This window comes from Poeciliopsis prolifica, unplaced genomic scaffold (genome assembly GCF_027474105.1).
Source record: "Poeciliopsis prolifica strain line A6 unplaced genomic scaffold, Auburn_PproV2 SCAFFOLD026, whole genome shotgun sequence".
In the NCBI taxonomy this organism is placed as follows: domain Eukaryota; kingdom Metazoa; phylum Chordata; class Actinopteri; order Cyprinodontiformes; family Poeciliidae; genus Poeciliopsis; species Poeciliopsis prolifica.
The window spans coordinates 3,552,692-3,574,886 of record NW_026562401.1 but is presented as its reverse complement, the minus strand read 5'-3'; the positions used below and the strand labels follow the sequence as shown (position 1 = coordinate 3,574,886).

The following is a 22,195-nucleotide window of genomic DNA, read 5'->3' as shown; positions in this document are numbered from 1 at the left end:
CTCTGTTATGAAATATAACTGCTTGAGAGACAGAAGGATGTTGGAAAACCTATGCCTTCAATTTATAGCTTTTTGTTGCTCAAACTCCATGTACCCTCCACATTTCTCCTGAGCTTCTGTGAGGCTTTAAAAAAAATTGAACCATTTTCATGCAAATCCCCTGAGGCTGAAATTCATACTATTTGGGTTCAATAAGTGATTACTGGATAGGCCACAAAAATATTTTGCAAGCTAGTTTAAGTTCTTTGTATGAACTTGTTCTAGAATTACACAATATAATGAATCACACCATGTGAACATGTGTATGTGCATTGCCTCAATCAAATAATGCTGCTAAGTTACACTACTTGGAAGGCTCTTATTTTTCAACATGTAAGGGCGACAACTGCTTCTTCTTTGGTGTGGTTGAGTGCCTTTAGTTAATTTTAGTTGTATATATTATTATTATTATTGTGTGTTTGTTTATTTAATATTGTATATTTTGACTTTTTGCACGGGAGTTGCAATAGAAATTTCGTTGAATCCTGTTCAATGACAATAAATGCTATTCTATTCTATTCTATTCTATTCTAATTTCATTTATATAGCAATTTTTTAGTGACAAAAGTTCTTTACATGAATTAGAAGAAAATACAAACAAAACAACAAAGCCAAATGAGACAAAAAGTTCAGGGTAGCCACAAAGAAAGCTAAATATTGGTTCTCCGTGTTTGATTCTTGTTCTGGTATGTTTACTCTGAAATTCATAATCTCAGAGGATTTTCTCAATTAGTCAAGTATAAAACTAAATGTTGGTTTCATGTGACGTTGTCCAGGGTTTCGGGCTCTGGTAGTGTCTCTAAAGGCAATTTGACCTCAGGAAAGGAGTCAAAATAAGAGCAAGTCAAATGCCTCAATGAAAATAGGCCACATTTGTTATCAAGCCTCACCTTGAAAAGGTAGAAGGGAATGAAGCCGGGAGAATTTACCTGCAAACTCGGTTAAGTCTTGGTTCGTAGGGAGTGAGTGACGGTAGGAAGAACAGGAAGTGGATTGTCTACTTTTTTCACCCTTAGCTGTAGTTATGAGATGTGGATTACAACTAAAAGATCCTGGATACAAATGGTTGAATTTAGCTTTTATGTTGTTGTGGATTGACTGCGCTTTGACTTGAAGAGCCGACATCTTGAGGGCGCTCAGAGTAAAGTCGCTGCTCCTCAAAGGAGCTGGGTAACTGTGAGGCATCCACATCAGGCATTTGAAGAGGATGCCTCCCAGTTACCCTGCCTACACATGTGAGATTGTCTAGTCACATCCCACTGGGGCGACACCCCAGGGCAGGCCCAGAACACACTGAAGGGACTATCAATCTCATCTGGATTTTAAAACACCTTGAGATCTGCAGAACCAGCTGAAGAATGTTAATGGGGAGAGTGATATCTTGGTTTCCTTTTGAGAAGTAAAAAATGGACTGCTGGCTAGATGGTGTAAGTCATCTAGTCAAGAAAAACTTTTATGATGTTGTCTTTTTAAAACATAGTTGCAATGCAACATTTGTAGAGAAATTGCTTATTTGATGCGCTTATATATTTACACTTTTTTTTCTTTGTGTATGGCTCTGGTTGATAGATTCACAAACACAAGATGGTGATGAATTCTAAAATGACATTTTATCCTCACTTCTCTTGATACTGCCACAAATACCCCAAACTATTGTAATTAGATTTTAATTTCTCATCGCCCCCTCCCTGTTTGTCAGTTAGATGTCCTTCATCCAAATAGATAGGTGATATATAGATGTTGAACAACACACCCTTTTTGTATTCATGAAAAACTTAATTTCTTTGCATTTGGATCCACAGAAAAGATTTTTTTAATTTACCAAACTGCGTAAAAAGTGATATTGTGGTAGTAGCTTTAGTCGTCAGGATTTAAAAGCTTTTAAAAAATGGTGGGGAAACACAAAAGTAAAGGAACAAATTGTTTTCGATCTTTGACAATGTTGCACAATCTCATATGTTCCTAAAATATTCCAGCTCTTTTGAATTTATGTATTTCAACAGTTATTTTAGCTAACTTCACTAACATGTTTGTCAGAAAAGCACATTGTGTGGAGCGGTCTGTGTTCTAGTCGCAGACTGACCGCCTCATATAAGGAGGCTATTCTATCTCAATGCAACCTTCTGGATTTGATTCCTGACCTTGGGACCTTTTGTTGCAAGTCATCCGCTCTTCTCTTTGTTCGCCTGTTTCCTGTTTGAATACTGTGAATACTAGTATCACAAAATCTTTTTTAAAACTAGAGATTTGCAAAACTTTCAATTAAGACACATTTTCTAATCATTAAACACCAAACATGGTATCATGGAAATTTCTCCCTTGAATATTGTGCTCTAATAGTGTTTATATATTTTACATGTTGCCATATTCTGGAGTCATCCTAATAGTTGACATGAATGGAAGAGGGAAACAAATTATCTGGACTGTTTCTTATTGCGCGTCTCCGACACATAATAAGCTGAGCTGTTTGAAAATAGTTTTAAGATAAAGCACTTCAACTGGGGGCTTCATACAAATTTGCTTACCAAAAGCAACAATGCGGTGACAGGTAAAACAGCTATTAGGATCCTTTTATTCCCGAGTGAGCCATGATCAGCATCGATTTGGGAGCAGCTCCTCTAATGGTGGCACATCTCTGCAGTGCATTTTGTTGTTTTCACTTAGCTGTGAGGATAAGGATTTTTGGTCTGCGACAGAAAGATGATGTAAACCCTTACTCGGATAATGTTGAAGTACGAAACCTTGTTGTCTGCTCTTAAGCTTTTCTGCAGGAAATGCATTATAGCAAGAAATCCTTCATATAAACTTTCTGGAATCATTTTTGCTCCGTGCAAGAATTTTTCTTTTAATATTCCACATGTTGGTATCCTGAATTCAAAACTGTTTGTTGGGTTTGATGAGTAAGTACCTTATTTACGCCTTATTTTTACTCTTGTTCTCTGCAGCTCTGCCGACAGATGAAGGCCCTCCTCTGCCATGCATGAAGATGCGTGTCACAATATGCTGTGAGCCCAGTGAGTACACTCATCCTTTCATCTGTTCTTTTATGCTTTCCTCTTTGTACACCAACAGACTCTTCTTTCTGCCTCTCACATCTTTACTATCACATCTAAGAGTATAGAATAATGTTAAGACTGCTACTCACTACTGAGCTTTTTGCTGCTTTCTATCTTTAACCTTGTAGTATTCTTTTTTCTAAATGAAAACTACTACGAAGTTAACTCTTTGCTGAGCATTAGTTACTTTCCTATATCAATCCACACCAAGATACAGCTTTATTTTTTTTTAAATAAATACATTTTTGAAATGCCTAAACTTTTCCTCTATACCGTCTTTGATTTAAGTTCTTTTAACTTAGTGAGCAAAAACTGGTAACTGGAGTTTCTGCAGCTGCAAAACGTTTCTTTCTTTTTCTAACAACAAAGTCAAATTTGTCAATTTGGAAGTATTTGCAGCTGAGGAACGCAAACAGTCATGGTGTGGGTACTAAACTGTCATCTTAATAATTCAGGTTTGAATGTATAATTTTAGTCCATGAGCCTGTTAAGAACATGACTGCAGGTTGGCCTCCTCAGCTCATAGCCTGACTAATTCACTAGCCAATATCAGCTATAAATATATTTGATGAATAGCAGAATTTATAAGAAGCAGAATGGAAAAGAAAAATCTGAGCCGTAAATTTTTACTCAATAAAGCTTCAGTTTTTTTATTATAATAATATTGCCTCAGTCTATGTATCAAAATCAAAAATGCGGTAAATAAGCATCATATATAATATTATAACTGAATGTACTTGTTAGTTTTACAACAGGTGAAACGTGGTGTTTGTCTTAAAGCAGATTTGTTCAAAATATTATGAGCATGAGCCCATATAGCATTTCCATCGTCCCTCGTCTGCATTTAGAACTAATTAAATGAATATTTTGTTATGGATTTTTAGAGCATCACATTTGTTTAAATCTTATCCAGTGGTCTTTCTTTTTTTCTTCTACCTGCTTGTCATCCTCATTCACCCACTCCCCATCGCCCTTTCTCAGTGTGAAATTCCCAGAGTTGATCTAATCCAGAGCCCGCCTGGAGTAATGTTAGTCTTCCAGTCCAGTGAGCTGCCCATTCTGGTTGGGAATGTTGCCCAGTCACTGTGGGAATCCCTGTACGGTGCTCGGTGTGTGTGTGTGTGTGTGGACCATTTTTCTTTCTGTTGCTGTTGTTGCGCTTTGTGTGTGCCAGTCTATGGGCCTTTGCGTGCGATCTTTGGCAGTTGGACTCGTATCCGAGTGTGTACGTAGCATTGCATGCGTGTCTGAGACGTCTGTCCCAGTTCCCATCCCTGCGTTATCTGCAGGGGGGCTTGTTGTGCTGTTCCAGACTGAACTAACGCACTTTTTTCTCTCTCTCTGCCTCTCTCTTCAGAAACTGACTGGAAAGTTGTTTAACAAACACTGATACAGTTTAGATAAATAGTGAGAGAAAAAAAAAAGCAAACTGAAAAAAATAAACCTCCCGTCATGAGACCAAACGCAAAATCGGTATGATCGGAACAAGCGGACAATTTAGCAATATTTTTCAGGAAATATAAAAAATTTTTATTTTTACAGGTAGAACAAAGATTAACTGTCACTTTGCTCACCAATATTTTTTGTTTTGAATTAACAGGATAAATATGTAGCTAAACAATGTCAGTAGGTAATCCTGATGGGGATAGGAAATGATAGCAAATGCCAATTTTATCGTTGATAGTTGCAATAATTAAGCTCTGGCTGACTAATAGGGATATACAATACATTCTGGTTATGAGAACAATAGAAAATATTACCCAAATTTTAGAATGTAAAATCCCAACTTGTTTTCAAATATAGTTGGATACAAACCGGAGAAAATTATTAATTTATCTTACATTTAATCATGTGATGGGACCTCAGAAGAACCAGAAAAGATTCTAGCAATAATTTTGGGTAAACAATGTAATTTTATAGTAAAAGTCTTGCTAATCTCAACCTGCGTTTGAAAGAGAGTAATCAGCATCTCGCTGAGATTTCATTAATCCAAATTTTGTATGGGAGCTTGTCTAATTCTAATGTCCAACAAAGTGTAGAAAGTGTAAGAAAGTGTAGCAATTTTGTTTCCACAAATCTCCTAAAATCTCTGGCCAGCATAGAATTATCTGGCAGAAATTTGATCGGTGTGAGGCATAATTATTGGATAATCTCTCGCAGTGCTTTCTTTGTCGCATCTATTTCTTGCTGTCATTTTCTTTTAGCCCAGATTCTGCCAGACTCAAGTTTTGAAGGCTTCTTCATTGCTTTTGCAGCCGATTGTTGTCAGGCAGCCTGACGCCAACCGTACCTTCATTGGTGACGAACTATTAGCAAGTGTGTGAAATCTGAAAGTGCCGACAAATCTGTTACCTTATCTTATTTCGACAGAGTACCGCAATTGCTACTTAAATGTGGTGCAGAGCTCTTGGGGGCTTTCGTAACTAAGAGTCGTCAGAGTTGCTCAGCAGGAGGACAGGACAAGAACAAACTTCTTTCTTTGCAATTCAAAATCAGCTTCATAAATTAGTTACCAAGCTTAAAACAGGGATACAAATATCCATGACTATGGAAGGATTTTAGATTTTGATTTTTTTTTTCACAAAATGGCTATTTAGTTCAGCAAGTATATAAAGCTTTCAAGCAAATGGTCATTTTAGCATCGGTAGGAGATCATGGTTTGTCTGTTGTAGTGTTGTAATTGTTAATATGGGATTTTTATTTTGTCCGGCACAGTTTCTTTTACCGTTTACCAAACATGCTCCTATATATTCCTTAAAGGTAGTGAAGGTGTGGTGCAGCAGGCGCTCTATATTCAGAGGCAATTAGTTCTCGACACAGCTATCCCAGGTTCAGTCCCAAACCTCCGGGACCTTCGCTGCATGTCCTCCCACTTTCCATCTCTGCCATTTTCTTGCCTGGATAATGTGGATAACGACAACTAGTGGCACGCAATCTTGACAAAGAAGAGAAAAGTAGTGAACACTTTTTCAGTGCCGTTGTATCCGAGTGTTGTCAGGGTGCCAGATGGCAACTTTTGTGTTCTTGGCAGCTAGTTAGTCTCATTGAGCTTACTGTGTCGTATCATTTCTGTCACTTTGTCACCAATTGTTTTTCCCACAAAGGAACCAGAATACTGCCAGGTAACGATTTAAAAGTGTGTCATCGGGCACCCTGACAACTTTTGTCCTGACTGACTTCGTCAACACAACAGGGCAGAAACTCAAGAAGTACTTTGTTTAAATCTTCAAATTATGAGTCTTGGCATCAACTTATTTCACTAGAGACATAAACAGACAGCAACTGCGTGACGCTTCACAAAACACAGTTTGACAAGACACAAGATCGCGCCATGTCCTTAATCTCGAATAAACTCCTAAATACCATCATAGGCGCGACGTCGCTTGGGAGGTAATTTGCTACTTTACTACCAGAGTGAAATCTGATGGATTACTTTTTTTTTTGAAGTTTGTTAATTATCTGGCTTCCATTAATTACATCAGATAGCTCATTTCTGTGAGGAAAGGCTAATGTATTCCTGACCTTCTGACTGTATTCCCCAATCAGCTCATCTGTGCCAAAAATAATGAAGAAATTGTAGAAATCACTCGAGTTCTGCATTCTTGGCACAGCATGCACACATGCATTTCATTTTCAGTTCTAAAATCACTTTGACTTCAGAGTAGAAACAGTTCTACCTACAAAGACATGCACACATCTGTGTTCTGTTTCCTTGCCTCATCTTTTTTTCTTCTTTCTGCCTCTCATCCTATTCCTTAACCAAAACTAATCCCGACTAAATTTCAGGATCTGCGTCTCCTTGTCTTTTAACTCCCCACCTCCCTTCCACCCACCTCCTCCTCATCTCCAACCTCCTCGCTTTCATTCTTTCTTCACTCTTCTGTCATTCTTGAAGTGGCACTAATCCCCCCCTTCTCTCTGTCTCTTCAGCTCTCTCCTCCCTTCCTCGTTTTTTTATGATCTTTCGCTACTGGAGCAAAACTAATCTAGGCCCCATCCATAGCAGTCTTTCAGACATCCTCCTCCTCCGTGCCCTCAGACTCCGCCTTGCCACCTTCCTCGTTACACCTTCCCTTTGTCGAACCTCTGCATCCGCTGTACCGCTTTCCACCAACTCCCTTTTCCCCGCTTCGCTCCATCTCTGTCGCGCGCCGGCTGTGCGGCGAGCCTCGTTGGGAAAAACGTGTACGAGGCCGGCGAGAAGAAAGTGAAGTAGATGGATGAGAGCGGGGATGAAGGAGAGTTGGAGGCGATGTATTGCAGTCTGTCCACTTGCTGTTGTTGTGTTGTTCCCCTGTGGTAAAAGCTCCCGCTTGTTCCCTGCTTCCTTCCTGACTTGGTTCCCTTTTATCTGACAGGTAGCATGGCAGCAGGGCATGCCATTAGATGCCTGTGTGGCCGTCGGTGATGGCAGCTCCTGTCCTTCAGCAAATGCCTCTTATCTAGACTTCAAACCGTGCTCCTCGCTTCCTCACTTCTTTTTTTTCCCCATCTTCTTCAAAAACCAGCTTGTATGCATTTTCACATGGGAATGACCCTGTCGTGAGGGGTTTAAATTAATTGGCAGATAGTGTAAAGGACAGAGGTGACGATGAGAGAGTCCATCAGGTGTGTTGTCATTGCTCCAAGGTCAGTGAGTTCTCAACCGTCTCTCGATTTCTCTGGTATTTAATTTATCAGTAGTGCAGATGACGGATCCGTTTCTTTGATTTTTTTTTTTTAATTTTCTGAAATATCGCAGAACACGACTGCTTGATGTTTGTATCGGAGTGAGTTTGTTTTTCTTTAATAGAACGCTATCACAAATCGCGCTTGGAAAACAAAAAACGATATCCGATAGGTTCTCAAGCTCTTGTTGCATCATAGAAATGAAGCCCCGAATTGTTGTCGTGAAATTTCGAATACCCCACAGCCTTCTATTGCATCTTCCTCAAGCTCGCTTTACCTCCTACTCCATACTTACCTTTTTACTCTGCATCTTTTCCTTAAAACCCCCTCCCGGTGTGTTTATCTCTCTCGCTCCTCGAGTTGCTCTGCCTCTCTCCGGCTTCCTCTTTCCCCGCCGTCCCACTGTGAGAAACCATTACAGACCAACTTCCATCTCTCCCTAATTGATTCCCCTTCCCACTTCGTCTCACTTCCTTTTTTTTTCTAGTCATTGTCCCGCTGTGAGCAGTCCATTACATTTATTTCAGTTTGCAGAGCGTCACCATTTTCCTCGCATTCTTTTTCGTGTTTTTTTTCTTTCTTTCTTTCTTTTTTTGGGGGGGGTTTCAGTTGGTTCCCTTTAATTTCTTGAGTCCTTGCCCTCTACTCTCATCCAAGCTACTCTTTGTACGCCTGAAACCCAGTGGACAAAACTCAAAACTGAACCTCAAGATTCAAATTTGAACTTTTTACCGTTTTTAGCGTTTTGCATCTGAAAGTCAATGCAAAATTCAATGTTTACTATTATTATTGTTATTATTATTATTTTTATTTTTTTTTTCCCACGATTTTTGTAAAACGATTTTATTTACGTTAGTTAGCATTAGTGCCCATGTGTGTAAAATGGCGGCACGAGGAGAGGTGGAATGGTGGAACATTGTCTCTGCAGTGGTGCATTCTGCATACACCCACATAAACGCCGCCACACACACACTGGCGGAGGCACATGCGCACTTTGCCACGGCTGTCCATGTGCAGTTACACATGCAGCATGCCTCAGACTGCACTGCGGAGAGCGTGCTTTTTTTATTCTGCAGTCACGCCCCCATGGACTCCATTTTGTGGGAGAGTTCGCCATGTCCAAGATGATGATGTTAACACAAAAACGAGAGCCGTCGATGTTCGGCTATTTGCGCAAATGATGTGATTTAAGCCGGATCAAAACAGGCATATCACCCACAGCCGAGTAAACCCAAGGCATCTGAAAACGGCAAATTTTATGTTTCCGACTCGACAGCGAATGAAACGCTCGTTAATTTCACAGCAATTTAATTAAAAACTAAAAGTTCCTTAGAAGTTTGAAATTATTTGTTTAATTTTAGATCACAACAAATTCAGGTTTTATTTGTATGACTAAATCCAGACATACGACCTTCAATTTCATGGGGTATTTTTTTAAGTGTTTTTTTTTTTTTTTTTTTTTTTTATCAAAGTACAAATAAATTTTCTAAAATTTCAAAATATTTTGTTTAGAATTTGTGAGCTTTCTTTTTTGGGTAGAGAAAAAAATAGAAAAAATAAAAATAAAATCTTTCAACATATTACTTATTACCTTTTTTTGCTTAATTTTAGTTTTAGTATTTAGTTTGTCTTGTTTCTCTTTATTTTGTCGTTCTTAAAACATCACATTGATGTAGTTTATGTAAATATTGAATATTTATTGAATATGGCTGTAATGTTTTTTCTTGAGATTATTTTGTGGGATACTGTGAGTATGGCTGTTTAGTTTTGTATTTAATGTAGTAATTGCTTGGCTTTTTTTCTTGCTTACTTTATATTGTCTTAATTAATCCAGTGGCATTGATAAATTGTTGACAGAAGACACATTTCTCCGAAGATTTTTTTTGTTTCTTGGTTGAAAGTGTTGCACAGTTATTGTGTTGGTTTCAGTATACATGCAGACTTTCAGTATAGAAATATTTTTTGCTATTTTGTCTCACTTATATTCTATTTGCAAACTGCATTTTTTTTTCTTTTCTGTTGTTATTAAGTCACATCATCCTCATCAGCAGAAGAATTTAAAAATAAATATTTTCCCATAATTTCATGTGGTACATGGTGAATACAAATAATGCAGATATTTTTTATCAATGTAATGTTTTTTTTTCTATGTTGCTAATTATATTAATAAATTGTGCAATGTTGACTATCTAAAATATTCAAAATTTTTCTGTGTTTAGCATTTTGTTAATTGCGTATAGACGGATGTGTGTTGTTTTTTTTTTTTTTAACAATTACATTGTAGCTGTTTTTCTGGCACAGTTTGCTTCACCTTACAAATACTCTTGCTCACATCAATGCACACTTGCAGAAGCTCAGCAGTAAGCTGTGACATAGCATGCAATTTAATGCTTCGTTAACCCCTTGATGGCTGTTAGTTATATCTACTTGAGAGTAATTTGGTTTCATGTCGGGCGGAGCCACGTGTTGTTCAGACGAGCTGAGGAAGGCTTATCGGGTTATGGATCAGCGGTTGGTACATCATTGATACACACCTTATTTTCCAGGCTGCGGTTTTTGAGTGTGTTCGTGTGCACACGGTTACGTGTTTGGGTCTGACTTATGGGTTGTCAGAGGTGAGTTCAAGGCCACAGATTGATTTAAGGTCCAGTTGTGTCGTTTTATCCGTGTCTTCTGACCCCTTCATCGTTGCTCTTTGGAATATTAGGCAGTGTTCTGCTTCAAAGAAATTTTATGGGTTTTTTCCCTTGCTATCAGTATTTTTTGGTCCTTTTTTTTTTCGTTTTCATTCTTAACAGCTCCCTATTCCTCTATTATAGCAGTCCTCTACTTCTCCCTCCATTATTTCCTTTCAGTACCCCCTACCCACCTGCTGAGAAAGTGACGCCCAGACACAAATGCCCCCTTATCCCGTCTTATTCTTTCCCTCCCTTTTCCCTGTCTGACCTTGTTTCAGTCTTTCGAATCTTCTTTTCTTATTCACCTTACTTTCTCACTCGACTCTTCACCGGTCTACCTTTCATCTTCTGTCCACTTCTTGGTTTCGGCTGTCATTTTGAATTTTCTTGCATTTTCCCATCCTTTTCCATTTCCTGTATCCCTCTCGGTATAATCTCCATCATTCTTAGTCATTCTAATTTACATAACACTATCTTTTTCCTGTTGCCATGCTTCCCAAGCTCTTTTTTTTCTGTACAACCTTTAAGAAAATTTGCATATGGGACATATTTAGGGTTGCACAGCCAGTCAGTACCCATTTTTCATGGCGTTGGTCTTTGAGTAATGGTAAATACCTTCCCCTGGTCATTTGTCTGTTTCTTGTTCTTTTTGTTACACAAGCAGCACTTTTATTGAGAAGGTTACGCATGCAAAAATGACTAATCAGCATCTCGTTTCCATGCCTCAACTTATCTAAACTCTATCTTTCTTCTCTTCTTGCTTATCACAGCATCAAAGGGCTCACAACAAATACAAGGTGAGATGCAAATTTTTGTAATACTTTTTTTTGGTAGATTGTGAATCAGTGTAACATATCTGAATGTCAATGTTCTTCTGTATTGAGCTAAAACCTGCATGTCAAATTTGTGCATGATTTTGTAATCTCTGAATGTTTATTTTGAACATTAGTGTCCTTCGTAGTGTCCTTGAATTGTACCCCTTCTCTGCAAAGTCATTTGCACTGCCTTTAAAACATTTAATCACTTTAGCATCAAAAACTTCAGTGTATTTTATTTGGATTTTTGGACATACAAAGTCGTTAAGAGGTTCAAGCTAACTCGGATCCACAAATCCACAACTTAAGTCCCAGAATATGTTTATAATTCATTTCGCACTAACGAAGGTGGTCAACAGTGATGGGAATATGGAACAATCCTGGAAGAAAACTCGTTTAAGGGACTGCAAAAGATTTGAGACTGCTGCAGAAGTTCACCTTCCAGCAGCATATCCAGATCCAAATGGGAATTCATTAGGAAGACTGGATGCTCTCCACTTTACAATTATCCATCAATGTTGGCAACTTGCAATTAGCATGCTGAGGTTTATGGTTGTAACATGACAAACGTGGTATAGGTAAAGGTATACAAATCACTTTGCAAGGCACTGTTAGTCATCTACTTGTTGAGCCCCAAATGAGGGCAACCACATGGGAGCTCAGTCACAAACTGGAGCTCCAGTGTGAGATAGTCACCAGACTCCGTTTAAATCAATCACATTTTCCAGCCAAAACATAAAACAATGTTGTGCTTTAAATTTATGTCAAGTTTAAATTTATGAAGAATAATAATGTCCTGTGCCAAAAACTTAAAAAAAAAAAAGTCTATACATGATTCCAAATCCCCAGATGGATTCAGAAAAAGGAAACTGGCATTCAAGCATTTTTGGCTGTAATTCTTATACAAACAAATATTCCTACAAAATGTTCTTCTCTGTTCCAGGAACAAAATCTCGCAGCAGTGTTGTCTCACTGAGGACCACTTCTTTGCCGCTTCTCATCTCCATCCTCTTACTGCTGATCACCTGACTCGTCTGTCCTCAGTGTCTGCCTCCGCTCTATGGGTGCAATCTCTGCCATCTGAAGGAAGAATAAAGCTGTGCTAACTGACAACAAATGGCGAAGTGCAATCTCTGCCGGACTAAGCCAGCAACATTAATGACTGGTTACAAATCCAGGCAGGACGATGGTTTCTCCGGACCACAGTGACTCAGGGAAATGACGCTGAAGTGCAGCAAAGCATTTCTTCCTGTTTTCTTGCTCTACCTGTTGCCTGTTGTGCAACTACTCAGACAAAATGTTGTCCATACGGGAGCCATCTTAAGACTCCTATCTCACTTCGAAGCCAGAAGAACAACAAAAAAATCAGGTCCTCCAGTGAAGCTTATTTTTATTTTTGTGTGTTGTTTTTGTTTTTACTTCCTTTTGAGTGGAAGCCTCCAGATTAAAAAGTGGCCAAATAAACACACTAGTTTATGTACTAGTGTAAGGACCGGCTCAGGTTGGAGGTTTTCTGTTTCACCTTTCATTTTCTGGACCTGGACTCAAACTCGCACATTAATGCCTCATTATAATCACAGCAAAACAAATCTGCTGTACTTCCATCTCAAAGGAAAGGCATTTTAAATCTGGAAAGGGCAACTCTTGTAGAAAAGTGAGACTGGGCTCCTGCGCCCCCTGCTGGGATCAAACTGGTTTTTAGTGGTTGAACTGGGCTGGACATACAAGAAGAGACTGGATGCCGGACTTTGGCTTTTACGAGACATTGGGAGTTGTTCCTTTTTGGGCAACCAGCTCTACGTTAGGGTTACAACCTGCTTTCTGCTTCAGAACCACCTGAGAAAAAAAAACTGATTTATTGGTGAACGGATCGGAGTCCGAAAGATAAACGGTGCGCACATCTGAGCTTTATGATTTTATTTTTATCGTCACATGATTTTTGGCTTCATGTGGATAGTTAGCAATATAACATGTTAGACCTATTTAAAAAATATGTTGGGTCTATATAAATCAGTTATTTACAGTAACAATCAGTCTGTATAAGTTAATCGTAAATATAACACAAACTTGATTTTTATGTGAGCAGAAAATAACTGATTTTCATTCTTACAAATTACTGATATTTTATATGCAGTGCTAAACTGAATTTGACAAGTTATTAAGTTGATCATTAAATTTATTTTCACAGCTGAAAATTTTGGCAAGAATGAATAAATAAACTTAGCCTCCCAATATATTTTTACACTGAAATTGGCAAGAACATAGCTCTTTATTTTACCTTAGGAGCTAATTATATAATTTAACATTACATAATCGTCTTGCTATGTTATTGAATTGGCTTACTGTCAGAAAATGTTAACATTTTTCATACATTTTGTTCTTGCTTCAAAAACATAATTGTTAGCACTTACTATTCTATTTTTTTATGGTGAAATAATCTCATCATTTACATTTTTTTAGGTGTTTTATTCTGTCAAACAGTTGGGTGTCAAAATGTTACCGTTTTCTTATTTTTCAGGTTTACTTCTCATAAAAATGGCTCTCTTAAGATTTGGTTTCTCTTCTGTACAGGGCGAGTTTTACAGTCATGTGATGGTAGGATTTATGGATTTTTTTTTTTTTTTAATTGCGTTTCTGCTTTCACATTTTAGTGAAGGATGTAGCGTCTTCTGTGAAGAGCCAACTGCAATCTGAGCCGTTTTCTGTGGCAGGACAACAAATAAATATGGTTGCTTTCAAAAAGCTCGGTCAGTTATTTATTTATTTTCATTACTTTGGGTCTAAAATGCATTGATTTGTTGCACGCAGCTGCAGGTCTCGGTGACAGTTTGCACACAAACACACATGAGTTTATTTGTGGAACATGCACATTAAATGTTATACACAGCAGCATGAAGATAAGGGGACTACAGGGACTTAAAATGACCTTGTGGTGTGGGAGGCCATTGTAATGTGAGTAACCCAGTGGAATATTGAGCTGCATTTTTATCTATGGGTGGCTAAAGACTGATAAGACCCGGATACCCAGTGGACTCCTGCTTTTAATAGACTCTAGAACATTATTCCCAATAAGACGACCTTAAAGTTATTTTTCTGACAACTCTGGACTGAAATTCAATAATAACCCTCCAAAAGAAGATCTTTGTGTCTTAAATATAGAAGTGTATATCCAAATAAGCTGTAATTGTATTTCCATTTATATAAGCTGTAATGTAGAACGTCTTGTGAAGCCACAGAGGCAATTTCCTGGATAATGGGGCTAATGCTCCTATTTCATGGTTTATGATCTCTTCTGATGACATGTTTGTCACTGTTGATGCGTGCCGTCGCAGAGCTGCTTTGGTTTTGACCTTCGCATATAAATGTCTAAAGCCCATGTTTTCATTCTTCTTCTATTGTGAACATGCAGGAATAGATGGGTCCTTTTAAAACTGCTGTATAATGATGGGGGACTTTTAAGGCAACAGCAATACTCCACTTTCCTTTACGTCCCTGTTAAACTTTGAGTGTGCTTCTTTTTGAGCTGAAGCATGCAGAACTTTTTAGGCGAGACGTTTGATGCAGGATCTTGTTTTTATCCTTCGCCGCAGACAGGAATCGCGGGATCAGTTGTGTCACAAGTTTTGGATTTGCCATTTTTCTCTGGGTATGTAAAGTTTGCTATGTGTAATATACCAGAGTCAAACCCCAAGCATAAGCTTCATAATTACACACACAGGCTGCCATATTAGATAAACATAGAGTATCATAAAAATCCTGGGTCAATGTTTCCTCTGAGGTTTTACTGGGATTACAGGAATCATAAAGGTTTTTTTGCAATGACAAATTTAGGTTTTTGCTGTGCATCTGCGTAAAATAAAAACTTCTTCGACATTCCATATAGTTGTCCACAAACTACCTTGTAATTACACTGTCTGAAGCCAAACCAGCAGATTATGTTTTGATACTTGGGCTTTATTTTTTCCTAGCTTTCTTGGTGTCGATTACATGCAAAAAAAAACAACTATCAATAGAAATTGGCTGCTTTTCTTTGCAGTTAGATTTCATTTCAGTGTTTATTTTCCAACTATATACAGAACTTCACAGTGAAAAACAATCTTTATTTAATCAGGTATATTTACTTGATGTATTCCTACATTTAAAATTCTAAGTGGCATGAGGAGCTTTAGTTTTTATTTACAAAACAGTATTTCCCCGGAGGCTGAAGCTAACGGCTTGTTAGAATGGGACTGTTTAATCGTCTTGGATCAGCTCCAATCTTAAAAAAAAGTCAGTGGTTCTTGCAAATATCATTTTAAAAGCCTTCGAATTCAGTTTGATGATTTTCACAGAGGTTTATGATGATTTACTTGATCTGCTTCATATTTGCATCAGTTTCTTTTGGAAGACATACAACACAAATAAACCTAATACACTTATTCAGATAGAGTAAACCCCTGATGGAAAGGTGGTTTCTCATATTTTTAATTTTTACACTTTGCAAAAGGCAGATTCTCTGGTGCTTTATGAGGTTTTGCAAACCGTGTTTTACATGAAACATTAATCATAATGGCTCACTGATCAACAAAGTCTCAAACAGGTCAAACCACTATCCATAAACGTTTATGCAGATGCATACAGCAAATGTCAGAGCAGTGGAAAAGTCCAGTTTGGATGACCTACTACAAAATCTTTTAAGGTTAAATATGCTTGGAAAGTGGCACCGAACAATTTCCAGCTTTTTGAAACAAATGAAGTTCAGCAACTTGTCTTTGCTGTGGGTAATAGAGTATGTACCAGTATATTTGTTACATAAAACTGTATACTACATCCAGGATTCAACAAAAGATTAAAGAGTTTTTAAGCAAATAAATTATATAACCTTATATTCATGGAGGAAGTCTACTTGTTGAACCTTATGCTTGTATCAGACTGATGTTCTTCCTAAAGTTACTATTCCTCCATTTTTTAACAAATACTGTATTCTTTTCAAAGGTTTCAGCATGATGTGGTCAGAAAAATTACTTATGGGTGGAACCAGTTAGAGAAGATATTAAGACTTAAGCTCCACCAGTCTCTCCAGTTCACCAGTCTCTGAGCGTCTTCCCTGCTTTCATCTGCAAGTTTCCAAACGAAAACACATTTTGCGTCAGGAAGTGGAGACGGATCACAGTTTGAAATGTCCCATTCTTTGTGTTACTGCTCTGTAGTTCATCTCTCGGGACGTAGAGGTTATTTCTGAAGGTTGAAAATGTAGAAACTGTCCAGTGGCAGAGATTTATTACTGCAATAGTCTGCATGGAGCATTGAGATGTATAGACTTAGCTGTGAATTCCTTATTATTATCCTGCAAAGTTTTAATGACAGTTTCAGAGATTACAAATCTCCAGAATTATAGAAAAGTCACATCTGGTCTCAGAACTTTGTAATATCATGCAGAAGAGACTAAAAGCATGATGATACAAATTCTGAGGCAAAACAAAAAAAAGCTCAGCTATGATTTCTTCCAAATATTCTCCATTTTTATTCTATTAGCTTCTCATTTTGAAGGTCTCATTATGACCATCAGAGCTGACTAATAATTACACCATGCTACTTTTATGCATAGTTACATAATTGACTGACAACATTCCTATGCTTCAAATATGTTTTTCCCCCCTTTGTTCATTTTGTTCATGTGAAAAATTCTGATCAAAGATTGCTGCAAACTTGAAAATGAATTCATGTCAGGAATGAAGCCACTCTGATTTTTAAAATGAGACTTTCAGCTGCTTCCATTCACTGTCAATATGTTTTATGGAAACACCGCAGGCCTTATGTTCATCTCCATCAGAACAACAACACTTCGAATTTGAGCACAAATTACTCCTCCCTCAACATCAACAGAATTTGAATTTTTTGTCACAAGCAGTCATTCACCTTTGTGGTGAGATAGTCAGACTGGGCTCATCTTTGAGCACATTTGGCTAAAGAGGGTGCTAATCGTTTAGCTTTATAACCTTCTGCTCTTTTGCAACCTTTCTCCTGACATTCAACATTTCTCTGAGCAAATTTACAAAAACATTTTTGCATCATGAACTCAATTTTGAGCTGGAGACTTTTCTATCACTACCTTCTTCTTGGGTGGACATTTGTGTCATCCATGTTAGACTTTGGCTAATTTTGACCAACTAACTTGAATTTATTTCAGTTGCAACTATTTGCTTTTAGTTTTATAGCTGGCTTGTTGCACACCATATTTATCATTTTCCATCTCTTTTGGACATTTTTTTATTAGATTACCTCTTTTATAATAAACTTTTGCTATTTTTAAGTCAGAGTTGGCACCCTATTTTGTGCTCCAGTGAGTCTTCTCATGTTAAAATCTTTTGGCATCTTTAAACCTGCCAGACTTCAAATTCTCATGCAGCCTATAGGTATCCCTAAGTAACTCATTAAAGCTTGTGAAGCAGGTCGGGAAAAGATGGTTGAGAAAATGACAGGGGATGTGAAATTTAAACTAATTCATGTCTACAAAGTGAAGGAAGGGCTACTAAAAATAGAAATCACGAAGCTCCTGACTAACCTCTTCATGAGAAAAGGTTTAATGGAGGGATGTGGAGGGCAGAGTGAAGCTTTAAACTTTTTGGTAAAATCTATGCAGAAGAAACCATAAGAATATTTAGAAGACATGTATATTGTTGCATCGGAAACCATCCGTTTTAAAAACGTGTTAACCATCACTTAGCTCTCATAAAAAGACTCAAAACATAAGCGAAATACATAGGCAGGTGTGAAAACATATCTATGAATAACAGAAAGGTTTGGGGAGTTGTTTTCTCATACCTGAATACAAAAAGCTAAAATGGCAGTGGTCATTAAAATCACCATTTTTGAGCATATGCTCTCTGGTTCAAAATTTTACTTCACACTATCTGTGTTGGAAGCCTAACATCCTGAGCACAGCATTGTGACTGTGAAATATGGTGGTGGAAGCATCATTTTCTCTCAGCAGGGACAGAGAACGGATGATGCTAAACACAGGACAATTCTGAAAGAGAGACTGTGAAAGACCGGAGGCTGAAGGTGCAATGGAATAATTTAGACCAAAAATACATATGTGTCAGAATGACCTAGTCAACGCACGGGTCAATATTGAGTCTGTGAAAATGTAAAAAGAACAACAGAAACATACACAGAAATATTGGACCTGTAACATTTTGTTCTAATGGGACAAAATGTGAATAAAGTTGAAGGGGTATAATAACTTTTACAACTTCAGCTTGTTATATCAGCTTACAGATGCTTAAAAACACAGAACAAAGCTGCAGGGATGTGATTATTAAATCCTTATGCTGAAGGCACCAGCTAATTGAAAAAAAAACTATTGAAACCGATTATTTCGCTTTTGTAATCAAAGATTCAAAATGTCATGAGGAAAGCATTAAATTTAGATTATTTGTGCAGTCTATTCACAGAGGAATCTGACACTTATATCCATTAAATGGATTACATCATGCCCAGTGAGACAGAAAATTATTGTTGAAGTATATTAAAGGGACCTTGACCTTAATCACACTGGGTTTGACCCCTGTCCTCATTTGTAAGATCAGACTGACACTCACCTTGAGAAAAGCACACAATTACCAGGGAGCCCTGATTGTTATTGTAACAATTATCTCACTTGTCTCTCTGTGTTTAGGCCACTTTCAACTTGCTTATAAGCCGTGGAGGTTTTTGTTATGGACCAAAAGGGAAGTTTCCCAGGGCAGCATTAGAAAAGAGGGGAGCAAATACCTTATCTGTTTTCTGTTATTTATATGATGACCAAGGGAGAGTTGGAGCCCCTCTGCTTGATGCTCAAAATTCAGAGGCTGTAGGTTAGATGCTTTGCGCAGAACTGCACTGCATGTTTATTTTGCCCCATTTTGCTTCCTGTATTTTGAATGGCGTGGTGACAGGAGAAATAATAAGAAACTATTTGGAAGTTCTTACTGTACAAAGGTTTTAAACTATTTCCCGTTTCTTAATATAGCTTCTTTTTTTTAGCAATATTTTAACTGATGTATTTTCTTATAAAAATATTTTTTATAAGAAATTATTTTTATATTTGTATATTGGTAGTTTGTGTTGTAGGATCTGGATAGCTTGCTATAGTTAATGGAACCATGAATTCTGCTTTATAGCACAAGGTCCTGCGGGAGAATTTCTGTCAATCAAGTTTTGACCTTAGATGCCATCACACAAATATATATAGCAAAATAATGATCCAAAGCACAACATCTGGTTCCCACCTGAAGGGTCAAAAAAGAAAAAAAGAAATTAAGGGTCTTGTCTAACTCCACTTAAATGAGATTGTGAAGCTACAGCATGAGTTTATAGGAGCTATTTGTGCTCAAAAGTTCTCAAATGTCTCAATTTTGCAAAGAAAAGTGGAATGAAATGTTTCTACAGCAATATAAAAGGCACACAGGCTTTATTTCAAACACTTGACTGCTGTTGTTAGCAACTACATCTGCAAGAAGGCAAAAGCTTTTTGACAGTACTAGAAAAATGTTTGTGGAGAATAATCAGCTTAGAAAATTAAAGTAGAGATGACTGAAAAGTTTCAGTTACATTCAGTTAATGCAATTTTTTTACAATTATTTCTTAACACGGGGTCTAATTTTACACACTAAATGTACTGAAATTATAAGTTGTATAATTGCTTCTGTTTGAGTTTTTCGGATTGATATCTTGACGTTGTTTCAAAGATAATCAAGTATTTTCTTGTTCACATCCATTATTTTCTCAATATGTGCAGCGAGCTGCCTGGTCACAGTCATTTTTCTACTAATAGAAGAACAAGATAGGCCTATCATCTCCAGGTAAACAGATAGAAGTATTATTTTCTTTCCAGACATGGAATAATTTTAATGGTGTTCTAAATTGGTGTAGAAATGAATGGAAGGTTTTACAGAGTGTTAAAAATCCAGTTTTAATCTTTAAAAAAAAAATAAAAAAATCAGGATTCAGCAGAGAGTGGTGAGACTTTGTGGTGTAGGGCATCTTTCATCCTTCTGACACTCCACCCCATGTTTAAGTTATGCTTGTTGAGTGCAAATGTGCTCCAGCTGACTTGAGCAGAGCAGATATTTTTCTCATCAGGTTTGCAGCACGCTGGCTGAAGCTTCACAGACCCTGGCCCTTTGCACCGGAGCTCGTCTGCACAATGAAAGGCATTTCTGAATGCATCCCATGTGAGCGTGTGTGTGTGTGTGTGGATATGAGCAGGGGGTCCTGCGTTTGTGTACTGGCCCCAGAGCTGTGACAAACTCAGGATTATGAGCCGAGGCTTTTATTTGAACGCACCAAAACCTGGCACAAATGAGCCAAGTCAGTCACACTTCACATTGCAGAAAGCAAAGCTGCCTCTGTTCCTTACATCCCCTCCTTCCAATCCTTCCCCCTTTCTTTCTTTCGCTCTCACTTTTATCCACTTTTAATGTGCAAAACTTTGATAGTGAACATCCTATTTCCCGTGTTCTGGTCTGTTGGCTTTACATGCAGATGGGTTGCTAATTTGCATAGACTCAAAGGTCTCCCTTTTCTCCTGATGCTTTCTGACAACGCGGCGTCTATTCATCCTCAGTGTTAAGCATCACTCCTGGGACATCGCCTGAATTGCTGTCTCATGGTGCTTCAAGTCTCGTTTTACACCGCAGAAGCTCCCGAGGAATTGGATTAAGGACACATTCCTTCAGAGAAAAGCTTCACAGCCAGCGGCATCTGATGGATAGTTCGCTCTGATATCAAAGCTCGTCACATGTTTTTGGCACAAAGTCACGCCAAGTGCAATTTTAAGTCATGCTGTGTCCATATCACAGGAGCTGTTAGCTCTGTGGAGTCTTTTAGAAAAGTCAGTCCCACCTGGGAGGAATATAGAGAGAAAGTCTGAGGTTTACAAAGAGTGCAGCAAGATTAGGTCTTTGTCCTCACAGCACCTTAAGTGGCTGCTTTTACCACATGTCCACCTGCTCACTGAAAGCCCATCTTTGGAGAACCAATTAGGTCAAAAAATGATATTTTTATTCAAATGTGTTCCAGCTTTTCCAATAAGACAGAATTTTAGGAAATGTTTATTTCCTCTTCTTTTTTATACACAAATATAAAAAGGCGATATTAAACTGCTTTGAGTCTTTGTAAATACAAAAACAAAGAATCATGCTTTTTGTTTTGTTTATGTTGTTCTCTTAACTGTAGATAGAGGTACAATATCTATACCTTTTTTTCAAAAGAGACCCTTTGGAGGAGCTGCAGAGATCCTAAGCATAGGTGGGAGGACTAATAGTTGCATACTCCATTTGACCTTTGTGAAAGAGTAACTAAAATAATATCATTAGAAGGTATTTTCAGCCCTGATCCTTAAGGCCCATTGACCTGCTTGTTTTTGGCGTTTTCCTTCTGTGACGCCCCTGGCGTTTTCCTTCTGTGACGCCCCTGACATTGTTTTTCAAGGGCCTTTCTGACACTGAGGTACTCAGAACTGCTGTTTAAGTGTCAAGGTGAGGCCCTGCAGATTTATTTTCACAAGCAGAGCATCATGGCGTACTTGATATATTGACACTTTATTAGAAATTGCTTTGGGTTTATGTCAAATCTACCAGACACAGAGAGAAATAAGAAAGGAGAAAAGTGGGGGGAAAATTGTGAGATTGGAAGAAGCATAAAGAAACAGCAGAGTCAACACCCAAGATGAGACAACACCCTGTAGATCTGCAGAACGAGTAAAAAAAACAAATTAACCGTTGTTAATGATTTGCACAGCTGAATATCTCAACCAAGAAGGCACTGTGAAGATGACTGTACTGCTGCTTTAGCTGACACAGATATATCACTGACTAAACATAAGATAATCTGCAGCTTATTGTCACAAAAAATAATATTTTGCAATGACTTAATTTTTTGGTGAAATCTCATGTTATCAAAATTAATTTTGTAT

The 22,195-nt window shown here is 37.8% G+C and overlaps 1 protein-coding gene across 1 annotated transcript in view; it reads left to right on the top strand.

The window, feature by feature from the left end:
* The window catches only part of si:dkey-246i14.3 (ephrin A4), a 43,424-nt gene extending 29,432 nt beyond the window's left edge, over positions 1-13,992 (top strand). The window contains exons 3-5 of the mRNA XM_055048117.1: positions 2,985-3,053; positions 11,212-11,238; positions 12,200-13,992. Coding sequence (XP_054904092.1) covers positions 2,985-3,053; positions 11,212-11,238; positions 12,200-12,285 — 182 coding nt within the window. The 3' untranslated portion in view covers positions 12,286-13,992. The remainder of the gene's footprint in view (positions 1-2,984; positions 3,054-11,211; positions 11,239-12,199) is intronic.
* The last annotated feature ends 8,203 nt before the right edge of the window (positions 13,993-22,195 follow it).